The sequence below is a fragment of the Dreissena polymorpha genome, chromosome 2 (assembly GCF_020536995.1).
Source record: "Dreissena polymorpha isolate Duluth1 chromosome 2, UMN_Dpol_1.0, whole genome shotgun sequence".
Taxonomy (NCBI): Eukaryota; Metazoa; Mollusca; class Bivalvia; order Myida; family Dreissenidae; genus Dreissena; species Dreissena polymorpha.
This window is the reverse complement of record NC_068356.1, coordinates 89,483,327-89,504,799: the sequence shown is the minus strand read 5'-3', so window position 1 is coordinate 89,504,799 and position 21,473 is coordinate 89,483,327. Positions and strand designations below refer to the sequence as shown.

General features: G+C 36.3%; 1 protein-coding gene across 2 annotated transcripts in view; it reads left to right on the top strand.

Annotated features, from left to right (window-relative positions):
• The first annotated feature begins 1,082 nt into the window (after positions 1–1,082).
• The window catches only part of LOC127868000 (netrin-1-like), a 44,953-nt gene continuing 24,562 nt past the window's right edge, over positions 1,083–21,473 (top strand). The window contains exon 1 of one of the 2 annotated variants that reach the window (XM_052409548.1): positions 1,083–3,284. In XM_052409548.1, the coding sequence (XP_052265508.1) occupies positions 2,270–3,284 (1,015 nt within the window). In that variant the 5' untranslated portion in view covers positions 1,083–2,269. Of the gene's footprint in view, positions 3,285–17,577; positions 20,457–21,473 lie in introns of those variants that run through there. The other variant, XM_052409547.1, reaches the window with a different exon arrangement.

Here is a 21,473-nt window from a genome sequence, read left to right as displayed (position 1 = left end):
CATCCCTAATTTTGGAAATAAATTGATCCAATTTAGAAGGATGTGAAAGTCCACTAGGCATAAATGGGTTATTTTTTTTTTTTTTATTTAATACGTTTAAAATTTTCAATGCGCTAAATTGGAGCTGATTACTTATAATTAAGAATGTTGCTACATGTTTTATTTCTTCTCAAACACTGTGTTTAATACACACTTAAAACACATAATAAGTTACTAAATTAATGTTTATGGCCTAATCTTTTATCTACAAATCATCAACAGAAAAGTTTGTGCATACAGATGTGCATAATATACATTCATATGTAGGATCAATACGTCGTACCTTTAATTTGGAAAAGCTCCGAAACAAAATTGCAAGGTTCTGTCTTGTTCCGCTTCTATTTATATTTTGTTTTTGTGCTGTTTTGCTGATATCGAAAAAGCGATCATCATAAGCGGATTCGTATAATATGTTAACAAGTTTAGAATTGTTATAGATAAAAAAATATGAGAACATGCATAAAACCATCGATTAGAAGTGTTGTTTTAATTAACTCCCATACAAACCATTATTGTTTAAGGTTTCCAGGAACTTGTCCGGCTTTTGCCGTTGTCTTTGTCAGCCATCAATTGATTAGTTTTTAGTAATTTCTTTTGAATCGATTGCAGCAATAACCAAAGGCTTGTATATACATCCTTGTTTCGTATTGTGGGACTAACCGGTACTCGGTGTTTTCAAACGACCTTCACAAAGCTCTTTAGTGGGGATCGAAGGTAAGGATGTCATGCCCGAAGTTCATCGCGACCTTTTTTTGGAACCCTGCACTTATTTGTCAAGAATAACGAGAATAAACAGCCGACAAATCTTGTGTTGCAAATGACACATGTAGCATAGTTTAAATATCAAGTCCGGATATCTGCTTTTAAATTATTCGGCGAGTCGAGTCATCGCTGAACAAAAGACGGTGAGATCTTAACGCGGATACGACATGTTTAGATGCGTCTATTATGCCGGGTCATTAATACTTGTAGTAACTTTAAACGGTTTTTGAATCAAATTTGGTAATTGAGTTTACCGCACTAGAGTAGGCCGTTCGATTAATAATTACCAAAATAAACAAAAAGCTGGTTTTCCGTTTAGCTGTATTAGATTACAGAAAAGTATGAATTGGCACTAGCGCACCACTTCTGTCTATCATAAGTCAGGTCTGTATGCTATTTTCGTTGATTTTTTGTTCGCGTTATGTTGACTGAAACAACAACGCTAATGTTGTTATAGGTTCCAGACAGAAATCTCCCGTTTTTGACAAGGCCCTTAAATGTCAATCATTGGCGCAAATTTGCGAGGTTAACGCTTCGATATTGGCATTGAAAGATAGCATTGTCTCGATGTATGCATTATGGATTTTACAGGCTTAGCCAATGCGTTAATCTTTTTAGTTTTACGATTGTTACTTTTGACACCCTTCGTAAGTAATGTTTCGTATGTTTTGAAAATATTCGGGATTATTGCCGTCCTCTTATAGCCCGACCGGCGTTTCCGTCGAGTGATTTTGTCAACGCGAAGCTGATTGGTTGAGTAAAGTCGTCTTGTATTATTGCGCGTTCTTTGGAAGTCAACAGAGTGATGCGGCGTGTCACATTTTAATGGGAATTCGAGCTTTGATACACATTAAATAGTCCTTATCGTGCTCGATAGAGCTATTCGCTTTAGTCGGGAATTTATTTAACTGAAAAGGTGAAGAAATTAAAGGTTTTATGTTGGAAAATTTAATTACGCCATTAAATGTGCGCTGGAAAATAAAGTGGATATTTTGGTGAAAATTCAAATTAATAATTTGTTACAGAAACACATGCTTGTGGGAAAGGGGTACGGTTATTAATTAAAATATAAAAAATGCGATGTATATTTAACATGAAAGGGTGTTTAAATGATTGAATACACAAGCAAGACAACAGATGGCTGATTTTATCGGCTTCGTGTAGATAATTAGGTCTGCAATTCTGGGATGCTTTTAAAAGAATTCAAGCTATAACAATTATATCTCGTCATAATAGAGGTGTTTTGAGGGATTTATGATCGTCTAGGAGTATATTCACACAACAATATTGAAGTTCGTTGTGTATATAGTAATTGATTTAATCATTTATTTTGCAAGGTATCGCTTATTTCATTTCTGGATTGATTAATATTTGGATGTGTATTTTGCAACGTAAATCGGATACCTATCAATGCCTATGTAAATCGTGCAAATCTTCGACAAGTGCATTCTGACCGCAATCAATCAAAATGACTAACTTTAATTTAACATTTGTTTCTGTATTTTTGATATGTGTTGTATGTACGGTGAAATCAAACAATTCTTTCATGGACCTATTTACGGAGCCGATCGTCCAAGAGGATCCGTGCTACGACGAAGTTGACAAACCTAAGCGCTGCATACCAGATTTTATCAACGCCGCCTTTGGCGTCGACGTCAAAGCGTCAAGCACATGCGGGTCACCACCCAGCCGGTACTGTACGTCGAACACGGACAAGGACGGAAGTATTATACGTAACTGTTTCATTTGTGACGCTAATCACGCTAAACGTCAGCATCCGCCGGCTTATCTGACGGACCTGAACAATCCAAATAATCTGACGTGTTGGATCTCAGAACCGTTCGTACAGTTCCCGCATAACGTCACGTTGACGCTGTCTTTAGGTAAAAAGTTTGAGCTGACGTACGTAAGTTTGCAATTCTGCTCCGCAAGGCCAGATTCTATGGCGATTTACAAAAGCACGGACTACGGAAAAACGTGGGTTCCGTTTCAGTACTATTCCAGCAACTGTAAGAAGATGTACGGCAAACCGTCTAGTCTAAGCGTGTCCAAGACCAACGAACAGGAAGCGCTTTGCACTGAGGACTACAGTAACATCGACCCGCTGACCGGCGCTCGCGTCGGCTTTAGCACGCTTGTCGGCCGACCGTCGGCATACGATTTCGACAACAGTCCCGTTCTTCAAGACTGGGTGACGGCGACGGACATAATGATCGTGTTTAATAAGCTTAACACGTACGGCGACGAGCGACAGGATACGGAAATCGCACGGGAGAGCTACTTCTACGCGCTGTCGGATTTCGCCGTCGGTGGCAGATGCAAGTGTAACGGGCATGCGTCTCAGTGCATCAAAGATCGTGACGGTAACCTGGTGTGCGATTGTAAGCACAACACGGCCGGGCGGGACTGCGAGAGATGCAAGCCCTTCCATTACGACCGCCCCTGGGCCCGGGCAACCCAGCGTAGTCCCAACGAGTGCGTCGGTGAGTGGAAATCTATTGATCTATAAACATGTCCACACGGTATACCCTTTCTATTCGAGTTTTTCATTTCATTACTGCATATGGTATGCGCATATTGGAACAAACTTTATGCAAATTACACACGATGTGTATCTGGGGTATGGGCGTGAATTAAATTCGATGCTGTGTATATGAACACTACTGAATTATGATACTTATAGCCATGAAAATGAAACCATTTTATGTTTTGGTAATTTGTATGTAATGCTGTACGTCTATGTGCATTCAAGACGCACAATGAAATCTCAAATTCAAAGAGCGGCATTAAAGGTACATTATTAAACACAACATTTTAATTTCACAATGTAAGTTCTATAATTTCAAAACAAATTATTACGAATGTCTGAAAGTGTTTCTTTTTTATTAACCCATTTATGCCTAGTGGACTCTCCTATCCTTCTAAATTAGATCAATTTATTTCCAGAATTAGGGATGTCAAGTATATTTATTTCTATATTGAGAACATTTCTTACCGAAATTCCTTTGAGCAAACAGCGCAGACCCTGATGAGACGCCGCATCTTGCGGTGTCTCATCTGGGTCTACGCTGTTTGCCAATGCCTTTTTTCTAGACGCTAGGCATAAATGGGTTAAAGGGATATTTCGTGAAAGTTTGTACAAGTAAACGCTTTCTAAACGGGGTAAAGAGAAAGATAATTATCTACTTTTTTCAATATGTTTTGTATGAGACTATAAGACGTGGTATGTCCAATTCCTCCGTTTTCAAACGTCTGGGTTCCACTCATCTTCTAGAAATTCGCAGCGCTGAAAATGAAGAGCTTATAGATTGTTCCCATATGCTTAGCGTTGAGAAACAATCAATTTTATACGCCAAACAATTCAGACAAAAAAAAAACAGGGTGTTTCTCCGATGCATTTACACATTCTTTGATTCCTAACACCTGTTATGACGACATGTTGTGCAGATATGTGTATTTGAAACAAGTACAAAATATGTTATTGTGTTGGAATGTAAACTTTTTATCACTACACCGTAATCAACCGCTCTTCGATATTATCTTTAATACTAAATTTCTAAATTAAGCTCATGAACAAATATATGATCGATTGTTTCCCGAAAATGATTTGAATGACACAAAACATAAAAAAGCTAGGATCAACTCTGAACGTGATTTAAACGTGATTTTAATACGAACCTATTTTTTCCTTTATTGACAAGTATAAAATTATATTGTTCTATTTGCAATCATTTTCAATTCTCATACACGGGGCTCATTATAACGATAATTCTTGTACGTCTTTATTGTTAGATGTGTGTTGTTCTTGTCATTGCATACGACCTTTTTAGTTTTTCGCCAGTTATAATTAAGTAAGATTAATGCATAATAAAAAGGACATGATCAAATGTTCGAAGTTTAACCCATTCTATGTTTGTGTTTCTCTATTTTTGCTCGTTAAATATAGCCTTATACATGTTATGCATACCAGCTAATATGAAATTAAAGTAATTTTGAAATCTGAAATTTACTGTTCAGGATCAGTGAAAAGTCCTTCATCTTGTAATGCGAAGTATGATGAGCTTAGATTGGCATCAGCTGTGCCAGAATAACAAAAACAAACCAGATGTATTTAGTACATAAATCATTATTATTTACAAATCAACGCCTTTCACGACACATACAATTAAGGCTTTAATGATAATCTTGAAATGAATATCCGTTAATTAATACGAATTACATTTAATTGGTCAGTAAAATGCATTGTTTAGACAAATATAATCCCTATCACACACACATTATTATACTAGTAATGCTTAGTAATGAGCTTAGATTGGCATCAGCTGTGCCAGAATAACAAAAACAAACCAGATGTATTAAGTACATAAATCATTATTATTTACAAATCAACGCCTTTCACGACACTATTCTTGCAGCTAAAACAATACTTCATGTCGTCCATAGTATTTACAAACGGAGATAGAGTCAGTTATCTTCCATGATAACAAGATCTACTTAAACGGGTTTATTCAAGTTAAACGATACTCAATGTAACAAATGAAGGTGTCAAGCTATTAGTTATTTTCAATAGTATCTCTGGTTTATTTAAGACAATGCATTATGTATTTTACGGATGTTTTGTTATAATTAAAGGAGTCGTTATGTATTGTGTCTTAACATAAAAGACGCTTCATTTTGTGTTTTCTTTGATAGTTGAATTTCGTTCTCGTGGTCTATAATCCGGTTTAGTCTAACAATCTTCAATCAGATTATAATTTTAGATGAATCCCGTTGTTTGCAGATTTAATTGCGGAAAATATAGGCTTTGTATTTCCCGTTCATAAACTGAAAAAAACTCGTTCATATCCTGCTCAGTTTGTTTTGATATTTTCGACCAGCTTTTTTCTCACAATCATTTTGTTTTACAATAAAATTACCAAAGCCGGACGTTACAATTAAGGCTTTAATGATAATCTTGAAATGAATATCCGTTAATTAATACGAATTACATTTAATTGGTCAGTAAAATGCATTGTTTAGACAAATATAATCCCTATCACACACACATTATTATACTAGTAATGCTTGTATTATTGTTATCTGTTTAACAATAACATACTGTAAGTCCCATTACAAAATATTTGATAATTATGTCAACAATTTAGGGGTAATTAAAATAACTATTAATTCTATTATTTAAAATAGCGAATATAGTTTGAACGCAAAAGGATTAACCCCGTGGTTCATGCGTTTTTGAGAAAGAGTTTTGATGATTTTATGTTGTTTTATAATATCGGGCAAAACTTAAATTACGGTATCTTTTAAACTGATTTTGATAAATGGATAACCTTTGTTGACAACGCGTATGACTATAACGGCGAAAACAATTATTTGCCCATTTCAAGCGAGTAATTTTTATCATAATCATGCATATTGTGTGATTTTGCTATTTGATTATGTTATTGAACCGTAAGTTTACTAATCGATGTATTAAGTAAAAGTGTGGTGTAGCCTTGAATTCAATATTACAAAGAAGCTGACCGAAATGAACGCAATCGGAGTCGCCTTAGCCCTTTCCTCTCGGGATACGAGACTATGTACAACGATAATGCACTGAAGAATATTCAGACACACACATAGTGTCAATAAATTGAGACAAACTAGGCAAAGACGTATGTTCTACCCCTTAATTGCTTTTTCGAAAAAGGCCGACTAATCGCTATTTGAATTACACTTTTCGATTATTTCTTACCCCCTCCCATCGAGAGTCATTGTCGCAAAACGACGGGGGAGCAATTGTTGAAATCGAATGTCAGGTGAATTACAAATCTTAAGACCGTATTAAGAATCTGTTTAATTCAAACACAATGGTTTAATTAACGCGATTTCAGCCTATCAATTTAGGGATGACCCGTTAAATGCCTTTGTGAGTCAACGATTTCGATTGTAAAAAAGTGTCATAAATTTTCTTCCGTGCGTTTAAAAGTTATTAACTGATTCAACAACAAAAAAAAACAAGAAATTTAAAACGTTTGCCATCAATGCAGGAACCGATTATTTTGTAAAACTAAAGAGAATATTTGTTATTAAAACAATGTTTTGGTTCACCCACAATTTATAACAAGATGTTTACAAGAGAACAATGTTATTGTTTTACTTTATTGCATATTGTCTTATGTGTGATACTAATGCTACTACTGCTAAATAAGGCAGGTCATGTTTGTAGTTCTAGTGCTCGTTTTCGTTTTTTCAAAGGGTAAACGAAACTTCATATTGTATTCACAGAAATAATGTTTAATTTATAAACTTTAGGTATTTTAGGTATTTTCATTACTTGAAGAATATTTTTTTCAACTTCGTACATTGTAGTAAAGTAACACTTAACGTAGCCGTGTTGAAAACCATTCACAAGCGTGTGGTTTATTCGGAAATACGATACTATAATAGGTGTCGGTACTTAAATCTACAGCATGCTCATTTTATTCTAATATTCAACTTTTTCTGAGGTTAATTTATGACAAATAAAAAACGGGTAAGTATACACAATAAACGATAACGACAGAAGATAAACATTTTTTATAAACCATCAACGCGCTGTCGACAAAGATGCAGTTTATTACAATAGAAAAACACCTTACAATAAATACGCTGACCTCAAGGGCTGTTTCACACTCGTACTTTATTACCTTAACACCGATCGTAAATAATATTGCTGATAAAAGTTAGCGGCCGTAAAATTTCAATTGGTGCTACTGATAGCCACCGCAGATATGTTTTTGAGAGAAGTATAATGATTTCAATAAATAACCATTCTATTGGCCATATTAAAGTCTGCATAGATATGCCTTTGGGTACGCTGTAATAAGCATAAACACACCAATAAAAATATATACATAACCAATATGCTGATTGCCCCTTTGACTTTAATTGAACGCTCGATTGAAAGAATACAATCGAAATTTGAATAATGTTTTCTTTTGTCATGGCAGCTTCGGATGTTGTTATAACGAAACTGGAGTTTTATGGAGTGTCGAAGTTTGTGTTTATGATGTTTCTCCTGATCGGCTATGCACCCCCAACATAACATTTTATTAACGACATGATTCGAACAGCACTTCAAATTGCACAATGACTGATCGATTTATTACACCTAGATGAAGACACAGCTCTGTATAGACCCCACACATGGATCGTTCAAATGTGGTATACCAACTTTCGCAAGTATCTGTTATACACGCTCCCGAATATCTCTCTAAGCAGTCCCAAGTGGTCATGAATATAAGTGGGGTATCATAAACTTCTATTCGCAAGCAATATTCCAGTATTGATACGAATAGTCCAATTTATATCATTAGTGGAAAGAAAGTAAACCCATTTATGCCTAGTGGACTCTCCCATCCTTCTAAATTGGATCAATTTTTTTCCAAAATAAGGGATGTCTAGTATTTTTTTATCTATATTTAGAATACTTCTTACAGGAATTCTTTTAAGCAAACAGCGCAGACCCTGATGAGACGCCGCATCATGCGGCGTCTCATCTTGGTCTACGCTGTTTGCCAAGGCCTTTTTTCTAGACGCTAGGCATAAATGAGTAACTATCGTCTAGATATTAATCATCATCATCATCATCATCATCATCATCATCATCATCATCATCATCATCATCATCATCATCATCATCATCGTCATCGTCATAATCATCGTCATCATCATCATCATCATCATCATCATCATCATCATGAGCATCAGAGCATCAGCATCATCATCATCATCATCATCGTCATCGTCATCATCATCATCATCATCATCATCATCATCATCATCATCATCATCATCATCATCATCATCATCATCATCATTTCCATCGTCTTCGTCGTCGTCGTCGCGTCCTCTTGAAAACGATTTCCATCTTAGGATGGAGTTATCGGCTTACCCTCATTATCGTCTTCATCCTGTCCATTTGCTTATCACATAAATATAATTAGTGACAATACTACCAGCGACAGCAGAAATAACATGAAATGCAGCATCGTATTCTATATCACTAAATAACGCCTATTGGACAATGTATCAGGATATGTATTATTGTATGCGTAATAGAAGGTTCTACGGTCGGAACAAACCAGCATCAAACAGATGGGAAACGTCATAACAACAACATTAGACCTTGTGTTCAAATATTTTATTATTTTATTTTAAATGATGTTTAAATTGGAACAACACTCCGAATGTGTGGGAACTGGATAACAAAGGTCGATGGGTGGAATTAAAACGATAATCATATCTTGAGAATGCTGGGAAATATTTAAGCCGAGGCGTGAACGCGTTAATAATTACCATGCACAACTCCGCTATCGAAATGTACAAATAAGATAGATGTTGTAACATAATGCACGTACTTTATGATGCACTTATACGCACCGTATATTCATATATATCTAAACTTTCAAATTTTTTTGCAACACATACGAAACAGTGGATTTCTACAGTTTCAACAAATAAAAAATTTAAAACAAAATAAGTGCTCAGGTTATCAGGGCTGTAGCGTTGGTTTAGCCCATTTATGCCTAGCGTCTAGAAAAAAAGGCATTGGCAAACAGCGAAGACCCAGATGAGACGCCGCATGATGCGGCGTCTCAGCAGGGTCTTCGCTGGTTGCTTACAGAAATTTCTATAAGAAATATTCTTCATATAGAAAAAATACACTAGACATCCCTAATTTTGGAAATAAATTGATCCAATTGAGCAGGATGGGAGAGTCCACTAGGCATAAATGGGTTAAATCCATGTCTGTTCGTTTCTATTGGAGAATCCTGACACGATACGGTATCATCGTGGCGTCTTTTGTACGTGTGATAGTACCCCAGCTCTGGGAAAATGGGGTTTAATGCATGCACGTAAAGTGTCGTCTCAGATAAGTCTTTGCAGTCCAAACAGACTTATCGGGGACGAAATTTGTAACATAAACTGGATTTTCGTTTAAAAGACAATTCCTTTAAATGTAAAATTCCATAACAGTGCACAGGTTAAAGGGATCTTTTCACGGTTTGGTAAATTGACAAAATCGAAAAAAGTTGTTTCAGATTCGCAAATTTTCGTTTAAGTTATGATATTTGTGAGGAAACAGTATAACTGAACATTTACCACGGTCTAATCTAGCCATTATATGCATCTTTTGACGATTTAAAAACCTAAAAATTATAAAGCGTTGCAACGCGAAACGATTGAATAATTTGAAGAGTTCTGTTGTTGTCGTTTAAATTTGTGAAACTACGAAGATTGCTTATATAACGTATAAAATACGCCTCTCATGTATGCTTGGCAGGATGGCCCAGTGGGCTAATGCTTTTTTACTCCAGGATTCCAGGGGTCACTGGTTGGAGCCCTGCTGCAGGCTACTCCTTTTTCCTTTTTAATTTTTTTTTTCTTTTACTGGAGCTTTTAAAATCCAATGTTGACATGTATCAATATAAAGCATATAATGAAAAACTTCAAAACATGCCAAAATCTGTGAAAAGGCCCCTTTAATATAGGACGATACTTTACGCACATGTATTAAGCGCTATTTTCGCAGAGCGAAACTCAAATATTCATGTCAACAAATCAATTATTTTCTGTTTCAACTTACCAAGTTACATTTTCTTGGGCTAGTTCTCGTTCAAAATCTTAAGATAAACATTTCTAAAAGATATGCAAAGCACAAAGTAGCATAATAATTGTGATTACGATGAATCCTATATAGCGACGTTCATGGAAAACTGTGCGCTATGCACGTGTTTCAAAATAGCCTGTGGATTCAGATAAAACATGGACTACTCTTCCGGCCGTTAAGAATTTTTTCGTTATAAGGAAGTCCCTTCTTAACATGTCCGAGCGGAAAGTGTCGTACCAGAGAAACACGTGCGGACTGCAACCGCGGAAAGTGTCGTACCAGAGAAACACGTGCGGACTGCAACCGCGGAAAGTGTCGTACCAGAGAAACACGAGCGGACTGCAACCGCGGAAAGTGTCGTACCAGAGAAACACGAGCGGACTGCAACCGCGGAAAGTGTCGTACCAGAGAAACACGAGCGGACTGCAACCGCGGAAAGTGTCGTACCAGAGAAACACGTGCGGACTACAACCGCGGAAAGTGTCGTACCAGAGAAACACGTGCGGACTGCAACCGCGGAAAGTGTCGTACCAGAGAAACACGTGCGGACTGCAACCGCGGAAAGTGTCGTACCAGAGAAACACGTGCGGACTGCAACCGCGGAAAGTGTCGTACCAGAGAAACACGTGCGGACTGCAACCGCGGAAAGTGTCGTACCAGAGAAACACGTGAGGACTGCAACCGCGGAAAGTGTCGTACCAGAGAAACACGAGCGGACTGCAACCGCGGAAAGTGTCGTACCAGAGAAACACGTGCGGACTGCAACCGCGGAAAGTGTCGTACCAGAGAAACACGAGCGGACTGCAACCGCGGAAAGTGTCGTACCAGAGAAACACGAGCGGACTGCAACCGCGGAAAGTGTCGTACCAGAGAAACACGAGCGGACTGCAAGGTTATTCTGGAATGATACTTTACGCACTTGAATTAAGGCCCCTTTTTCACAGAACGGGGCTTGTTTATAACAAAGACGACTGTACCAGTCAAGATTGCGATAGGTACACAGTAGCTTCAAAATCCTTACTGCTCAAATTGTGCTAAACGAAAACAACGGTCTATCTACGATATATAACGTAGGTTATTATATTGTACTAGTTTTGTGCGTTTGTTTTTAATTAAGTGAAATTACATATACGCATTTATTTAAAGGTTTGATAATTAACTAAAAGCCATACATTTACAGTGTGAAAATGTATAAATGTAAAATATAGAACACTTCATTAAACAAATCAAACGACTTCAAACTTAACATTATGTAATAAAAAAACACGTATAAGCCTGGTGTGTTAACCCTACATTCATTCAAAGAGACTACACTTTGTTCCAAAATTTCTGATGAAAACAAAAAAGTGTATGAGTTTTTTTGCCCATTCTCTTCATTTAATTATAAACGGTAATAGAGCTGCAAAGTCCAAAATTAACGGTTATAGGTCTTTGAAATTAACATGTTTTCTCCGCTCATCAAATAAATCTGCTTATGATAACTTCGCACTATTCTGTATGTGTAGTCCATTAACTCCGGGAAAGATCTATTGCTCAATAATGTAAGTGATATAACTACTTTATTGGCCATATGGCCGTAAAGCTTTTGCGGAATATGATAGTACAATCTGTTTGGCATATGCTCATAAAATATAACGACACAATCGCTAGGAACTCTCCTGCATTATTCATCTTCGCTTGGAAAATAACTTCATGCATGCTTGCCGGTCTATTAATTGTTCCTTTAATCATGTTTTCATTAAGTTTTTCAAAGCATCTAATAAATGTTTCTACGAAAAGTTTCCAAGACGGTGTTTTAATTAGCAGTAAATTACCAACCTACACTTTGCACGTGCTAAGTAGAAAAGCCGGTGTTACAATCAATAATCTCTTCTGAGTCAAATTGCAAACAGGTGTATTATATTCCAACATATGTTTGAGTACTAAGCCATCATGGAATAGACATGTGCAGTCATCGTCATCAGTTGATACAATTCCTGTAGAACACACTGTTGTCCATATCTTTCAGTCTGGAGAACTCATGTGGTCCTGTCTCTGAATTATGTTCGTTCATATTTGTGTTAACCCATTTATGCCTAGTGGACTCTCCCATCCTTCTAAATTGGATAAATTTATTTCCAAAATTAGGGATGTCTAGTATATGTATTTCTATATTTAGAATATTTCTTACAGAAATTCCTTTAAGCAAACAGCGCAGACCCTGATGAGACGCCGCATTATGCGGCGTCTCATCTGGGTCTACGCTGTTTGCCTAGGCCTTTTTATCTAGACGCTAGACATAAATGGGTTAAGTCCGAGTATCCAAAATAAAAACACGAAGTTAGTAATTTTTCTAAAATATCTAAACTATGTATTGCACCCGAAGATATCCCGCGTGTGAATTAAAGTTAATATAAAGTATATAAATTGTTATGTATTTTGTTAGAAACAGTTTTTTTGCACAGTTATGTGTTGTAAAAGGTATTAATTTTAATGCATTGGTTAGAGCCATTAATATTTCTACAAATGTTTGTCCAAAAGTGTTGTACCTACCTTTGTTTGTTTATGTATACATGTTTAGTTATGTATAATAGTATCTTTGTTTTATCCGTGTTTGAGATGCTCAGGGTATTACACCTTTTGCCCAGTACTGTTTAAGTATATTATACAATCATACACTATATACCCGAAGTATGTATCTATTCATCTTGTCTCGGGTAATTTCTCAAAATATCACCCACACTGGTCGTTAAATAACATTTTCATAGCCACCCCAATGTGCGAAAACTTAAAATTTCTTGAATTTCAATCAGTTTCGTGATTTTGATGGAGTGGAATGTTTCGCGATAAAATATAAACAATTCGCGATGAATTTTAATAGGTTTTCATTAAACACGTTTGAATACATTTTTCTGATGATATAATGCGCACATTACGGTCTCAGAGATAGAATGCCCTCCCAGTAAGTCCGCGTCAATTCGTCAATAACCGTCACTGCGAAAGTTTGCCGAATGTGAACGAAAAACTACGAAAATTCGGTGCAAATCAAAGCATGATAGTGAGCCCATATGTACGCGTACCGCATATGTACTATGGAACAATTCTGTATGAAAACTAAATATCAATGCTTCGGTGAGCAATATGATTGAGCAACATGTACTATTTCAGACCCGACCATCTTCATTTTCAATGATACATTTTGTAAATCATACATGTATCAGTTTATGATAATTGTACATGAAATAAGAGATCGTTCATAAAATTATACAACATCTACAATCCTCACCTTGTGTATTGTGATGGGTAATTCGTTCGAGGGAAACGACGGTTCCCTACCAGTTGAATACGGATTTAAATATTTTTATATTGAAACAAAATTAATTTTAATACTTTCATTCCGTGATTCATAGAAAACTTTTATGTTCAAATTGTGTTTTCTTTCTGTCGTTTTTTAATTGTTAAAAAAATGACATATGCCAAGAGATTGGCATACAGACTGCTGTTTTAATCTCATGCACCATTTAATCACGTTACGTGCGTTCAAATGAGTCGTGATCTGAGAAAACCTGGCATAATTCATGTGCGGAAAGTGTCGTCCAAGATAAGCCTGTGCAGTTTCAAGGAAGTCCCTCCTTACCGAAAATCAAGTTTAGGCGGAAAGTGTCGTCCCTGTTTAGCCTGTGCGGACTGCACAGGCTAATCATGGACGACACTTTACGCACATGCATTATGCCCAGTTTTCTCAGAACAAGACACATATGATTTCTTGTTCAGATGTTTTGCGTCTGCTAAATATGCTGAACGGTCATGCGCGCGTCTAAGGGTGAGTCAGTAGAGTCGTCTCCCCTGCTAAATAAATATACACACATAATCAACTATTTACACTTTGTTTTAATACTATTCACTTATATGATAAAGAGGTATTACTTAATAAAATAGTTGTATGAATTAATAAAATAGTTATGAAATCAATTTTGCCTCGTAGTGGTTGTTAACCTATGGCATAGATAAAATCACTGAAATTGTTCTCATAGTAGCAAATTAAGTACACGTTGTGAATTTATATGTTTACTTATGAAAATACCCGTAACTAAACAAATGAAAACGGATTCCTCCACTTTTATCTGAAGACTTCACTGGTTAAAAATATATTAAAACGCCTAGTTGTTAAAGTTAACATGGAGGTTCATATTTTTGTGTTTAGAATAATCTATCTACTCGAACTTTTAGAAATTCGTGCGACACAAAAAATCGACAATCGAAACGTAGGACAGACGAATGGATAAGGGAAAAAATCTCCCCCCCCCCCCCACCCCTGAAAGTGGAAGCATAAAACGGGAAAAAAAACTGACATACAACACTTTTTGTATAATGAATTAATACAGATAGTTTTAAAAGCATAAAACATGTCTTTCTATATTTGCTACTTATTTAAAACAAAAAGAAATGTAATTATGTTTATTTTATGCTTTCCGGTGGTTTATAGATGATATCAGTGAATTAAAACTGATAATTTCACTGTTTCAAACAAAGAAAATTATCAGTGAAAATTATCGATAATTTTCGCTGTTTATGTTAAATTACGTCATTTTTTGACGAAATGACGTCATTTTCCCAGCGAAATTCTTTAGTTAAACTCTTAAACAATGCATATAAACTGTGAAAAAAAGCATAATATAAAAAGAAAATGTGTTGGGTTCGGTGGATTATCGATTTTAATTCACTCGTGATCATATAAAAAATATATTTTCTATGATCACTCGTGAATTAAAATCGATAATCCACCGAATCCAACAAATATCCTCTATGTAATTGACAATCCGGTATACAAACTTCCTTTTTTGAATTCTAAACAAAATGTTGGCATAGGCACGTATGTGTGCCTTAATTCCTGTACTATGTAGTTTAACTTCCGTATCATTCATAACCAGGATTTCGGTATTGGTCTAAAACTAACTATCATTATGATTGTTTATCTAAATTAAAATAGTCATTATAATTGTGTTAAAAATCAACTGTTAATGTTTGTGAAAAAATTTAAATGTACAACAAATACATAAATACAAATATAGTAGTTTTTTCTTTATTGATCGGTCACTGTTCAGAAGTTCGTGTACGCAAGAGCGTTTAAGAGCATGGTCTCCGCACATACACCGAAAAGTATGACTTATCTTTTATTGATACTACAGAGCAGAAAAGCTGTCCGGGGAATGTATCACTATTTTATTCTTCCGACGTTGTTTCTCAGAGGATTAACAAAAGCATTGATATCTGTCACATGTCCTTACTTCAGAACAATGCCAGGCTCAAAGGTAGACGCCGTAAAGCCATATTTCACCTAAAACTAACGTTTGAGTGACATTTGGACAAACGTTATGTAACGCCAAATTAAATAATTCGGTGCTACCGTAGAGATTACATCCATTCTAACAGTTGAACTTCAAATAGATGAATCGTTTGAGAGCCATAATTTATCACCCGGTGTCTGCGATATTATTTCACGACGTGCAAATAGCAATGACGCATAAATCACCTAAGCGTCGTCCTAGTCGGTTTCACACCTGTTTTGGAATGCCATTGATTGCCCCGCGCACTAGATCATCAAATCCGTAATGTAAACACGGAGCGAAAAGCCTCTCTTCAACAGTAGCCATATTTCACCACAAATTCTGAAACTGTATCGTGCTTTGGGAAGGTTTTAGTGGTTGCCCATCTGTTTAACTTTCTTTCAGATACAACTTGGACTGCCAATTAAAATGAAATAAATGTATATAATATTGCACAATTTGATGCGATGTTTACCAATGATGAAATTACTTAAAAACCTTTATTGTTATATTTCAAGACTAAACCCGATTTAAATGCAATATTCTTTTACTTCATAAATTCAAAATTAAATTAAGTACATAACTTCAGAAATAGTGTAGATCGATGCACGTGATTCAATTCAATTTTTCAATTTTTCAATTTTTCAAACCACAAAAATGACTTGATTTCAGTTACGTGTTCACAAATTAGTCAGCGTTTAGAATTCGTGTGCACAATCAATGCCGACCTAGTCACAGCGCTGCGGTGTCATTGCTAGCTATCTTAAATTACTTTAAAAATCTGCTAGTCAAAACTTAGTCCACCGATAACCACATCCACCAGCGGAACATCATTCTATCATGCAATTGAAATAATTATCATTGAAACAAAACACTGCTTGTTTGAATTAATCGCCCACATGTTCTGCTCGATTAAACAACAAATGGGGGTAATTTTTATGTGGGAGATAAAATGATTGAAATATTTAAATGACGGCTTTTAATTATGTGTAAAGTTTAGCTTGTTCTTTATCTATACTTTGATGGTGTGAATGAAGCAGTATTTAAAGTGTTGTATGTCCATGCATGTACCGGGCTAAGATTACACAGAGATATGCTTGCAATTGCAGGAGACATGATGATGTTGGTTTAAAACAAATGCATAATACGCCCATCTGAATCTAATTTATGGTAAAACGATCATCGTGTTAAATAGTTACTTATTTAACGTTTATTGTCGAATCGCTCACAATTCTTTAAAAAATAAAAGATGAATTAAGTAATCTATTCGATGCACACTTGCAATTTGACTTTTTTATTTATTTATTTTTCTTATTTTGTATTATGTTATATATTTAATTGCCGTAATGAATATGTTTTTAGTAAAGAATATTTCTTTATAACACTATCATTTAAAATACCTATATATTTGTTTATCAATTATAATTATATTTTATAAGTCTATGGTATATTTATTTAAAATAAATTAAATTGAAGGTGTAATGTATGCTCGATTAATGTATTTTTGTTAAGTTTAAAAGTTGGTATGCATTAAAATTATATGCAGTTGAAATATTGAAATTTTAATTGGACTATAGTTAAAAAAAATATGTATAATGGCACATTCAGTTATTGTTCTGGAGAGAAATACCTTATTTTTCTAAATAATGCAGCTTTTAAGATCACGTGTCATACAGCAATTGACAATGATGTTAAAGATTTTGTAAATAGCGAGGGATTGCTTTATCTTATCCAAATTCCTATCGATTGTATGGTATGCTATGAAAATCCAGGTCTTAGCTGTTTATGTAAAACGGCTAATCATGATAAAATACAAGTTTTGAAAACAGAGGTGCAAGTTCATTATAAACCGACTTATTTGCTAATATCGTTTTTTTTATCCGAATAGCGGGTTATTCAGCCCATATTTGGTAAACTATTGCACAAGATCTTATAAGCGCAGTTTGATCGACAGCTCCATTATGTTGTTACGTGAAAAGGTGTCTAGTTTGAAACATTTATCGGGCTATTTGAAGCAATTAATTATTTAGACGGGTCAAAAGTGATCAGTATTAGCCGGAGGGTTTTGCCGCGTAGGTTACTTGCCACACATTTCGATGTCACACGAACACTTTTGCCGAGGACCTTAACGCCTCTGGCGTAAATGTGCCACAAGTGAAACAAATTATCTGAGTGAAATTTTTAACGTCTTCAAATTTGTTAGTCTATTGACAATCGTTTAGTTGTTTGTTTGCGTAAAACAAACTAGTTTATGATGATGGACACATTAACAAGCACTTAAAAATAATTCAAATTTAATTTGCTTGACTGTCGGATTGGACACTTCGAAGGGTCGACACTAAACATTACGTCGTATGAACCTCAGTTGGATTTGTGTATTCTACAAACGAGGTCTCCTGTGTTGATTAAAATAAACACTGAATACGAAAGTGCATCAATAAAAAAGTGGAAATAGCTGAATGATCATAAACGTCGACAACAATATCAGCAACAACATAAAAGTCAAGATTTGTGTTGGAACATCTACATAATACAACTATTAAGAACGTTCACTGCTTAATAGCGCTTCTCTTTGGAAGTATTGTGCTAATTTTATGACTAAGAATACTACAGGGCTTCTGTACGAACTGCCAACTTACATCAGCCTCTACAAGAGTGTACCCGTTTTTTTCACTCCAAGTCCCTGTCGGAGCTTCTTGGATATGTTAGTGCATTTACTCCCGGAAGTTGCGTTTAAACATGCAAAAATTACGCCCCACGTGCGAATGATCCGTACTGGTTTTACGGCGCGCGTGTTTTAAGACAGTTGGGTTATTTTTTGTAAACAAGTGCGTATAATCGACTACCCCTATGCTTTCCGCAATTTGAATTGTTCTTGTACTCAAACGTGTTTGGTTCGTGATTTCGTATCATTAGTGGAGAATCATTGAGTCATGGTTTAAATTCGATACGCGTTGAGGAACAGTTTAATTTAAATTAATCGGGCATAGATTTGGATAAGGACAATAACGTTTTCACCTGGTTAAGAATACCTGAGTGTGATGGCTCAACTCGTTGCGTAAATAAATAACACAACGATGTTATTTTGGTTTCACAAGTTCAGTTTTGAAATCGGATGCATTTCACCGAATGAATTTCTGTAAATATCTAAACAGATTAGCACGTGCATGGTAGGCGTTCATTTAATTAGACGTTGCGATAGTGTATCAGAAATAGGAATACTCGCAAGGGATTTCGTGTAAAATCAGAAGAACCGGTGTAAAAATTAGTGGGCCACGTGTCTACGTTTACACAAGTATTATTAAGGTGAGGAATTTATTTAACCCGTCTTATTTATCAACCTACACACTTATTTTATTCGTATGTGAAATAGTATTGTAACAAGTGTGCGGCTGGATCAGTGCCGCTGATGTCAACGTTCTTTTGAATGTGGAAATTAATTACCAAAATGTAATTTAGAAATACGTATATCGATGTGTGGTTGAGAAAACGTATATAAGCCACGGAAGACATACAACTTGACCACTACTAGGAAAAAATGAATGCATTTGGCTTGTATACTGTGGATTTTTTTAAGTGACTAAACAATTACTATACTTAAATTTTACTGTAAGTAAAGGGACCTTTTTAAAACAAAATGGCTATAAATAAATTGAATAGAATGAGCCAAAAATGTTCAATTTACAGACACAATGTTATGTGGAATGCTATGAATGTGTTGCGGACTTGTGGAGTTATTTTGGTTGTTCTCAACGTATCATGGGCGGCTCCGAAATTATTTGACCTGGACATGTTTGCGAACCCACCGGAAGATCCATGCTTAAACGATACACGCGCCATCAAATGCGTGCCGGATTTCCAGAACGTGGCCTTCGGTCGGGAGGTTGAGGCGTCAAGCACGTGTGGCGCTCATCCGACGCGCCACTGCCGACCACGCCAGAATCCGAACGAGCTCCAAAATTGCTTCATTTGTGACTCCAGGCGGCAGTACCCTACCGTCCATCTGACTGACCTAAATAACCAGAACAACGAAACCTGCTGGGTGTCAAACGTCGCCAAGGAGGCCGACAGCAACGTCACGTTGACGCTGTCACTGGGCAAGAAGTTCGAGGTGACTTACGTCAGTTTGCAGTTTTGCTCGCGGATCGCGGATTCCATGGTTATATTTAAAAGTAAGGATTATGGCAAATCTTGGATACCATTTCAGTATTATAGCGGTGATTGTCAAAAACTGTACGGAAAGGACCCTACTGCAGTCATAACAAAAGCCAACGAACAAGAGGCTATGTGTTCACAAAACCACAGCAAAGGTGGTACCAGAATCGCCTTCAGTACGCTGACCGATAGACCATCGTCCTATCATTTCGAGGAGAGCCCTGTTCTACAAGATTGGGTGACCGCTACGGATATTAAGATAGTTTTCAATCGGATTTCCTCGCCCAAACCGCCGCCATCGACCCAAGTGGCGTTCAAAATGGCCGACGCTACATCCGGTATGAGCATCGAAGACGAGATGTTTTACGGCGTCTCCGATTTGTCCGTCGGTGGTCGGTGTAAGTGCAACGGGCACGCGTCGAGATGCATACCCGACTCCGAAGGCCGACTGGTGTGCGAATGTCGGCATAATACGGAAGGTCGGGATTGTGAAAAATGCAAACCGTTCCATTTAGATCGGCCCTGGGCACGTGCGACCGATAAAGACGCTCACGAGTGTGTGGGTAAGTTCAAATACATAAGCAAAAATAGTACGAAATAATCGCTGGGGCATATATTTGAGAAGTTTTATTTTCATTACATGTATGTTTCACTAGGATGCACTCGCTGTACTTCTAATTACTTTTATCCTGGAATATTTTATCAAATCCATTATTCTAGTCAGTGATTGTAACCACATTAACCCGATATAATGCGAATTTTAGAGAATTTTGGACGATTTTGCGTATTATTAGTGAATCTTGATAAATCGTTGAATCGCAGAACGCAGGAAATATGTTTCAACGACATAGTTGTGAAATTTGCCTACATAAAGTCAGAGAAATTATATCCTTCCATAAATATTAACACACTAAGTCAACTCTGCAAGTTGCCAAATGCCACACATTTTGCAACATATTTTTGTCATTTCTTTATGTCTACAATGATTTAGTAGATCTAATGGCTATAATGTTTAAGAAGATTTAACTGCAAAACATATTTACGAATACAACAACAGTTGCCGACCCCTTTTAGTGTTTGTTAACGCCCCCACCAACTGCCATTAAGGCACTCAAAGTGACAAAATACGCGATAAAATCGGCAATTTCACAGTCTTAATAACTTAACCAATTCAAATGAAATATTTGAAAAACTATCTAACGCGGAATCTTCCGATTGCTCAACCCGATAGCGGCTGTTTTATTGGCGGATCCTTTTGCGATTAAAAACAATGTTCTGCGTTCCGAGATCTGGAGAGTGTTCGAACTAGTTCCGTGATTGACATATCAACACATTATGTGTGGTTTATTTTATCCACCTGACGGTTCTTAAGGAAGTGCCCGCCGTATTGAAATAAGATTTCTCAGCATGGCTTTAAAACGCTCATCATCGTATAGATTACCAGGCTTATAGGGTATTGTTCTTGCATGTGAGCGCTGTCTAGAAGATTCTTATACACGCCCAAAGTGTAGTTTTCCGGTGTGAAACAGTATTAAATATTTGTGGCTGGGGAAGTTTATGTAATCCTTCCCGTTGCAAAT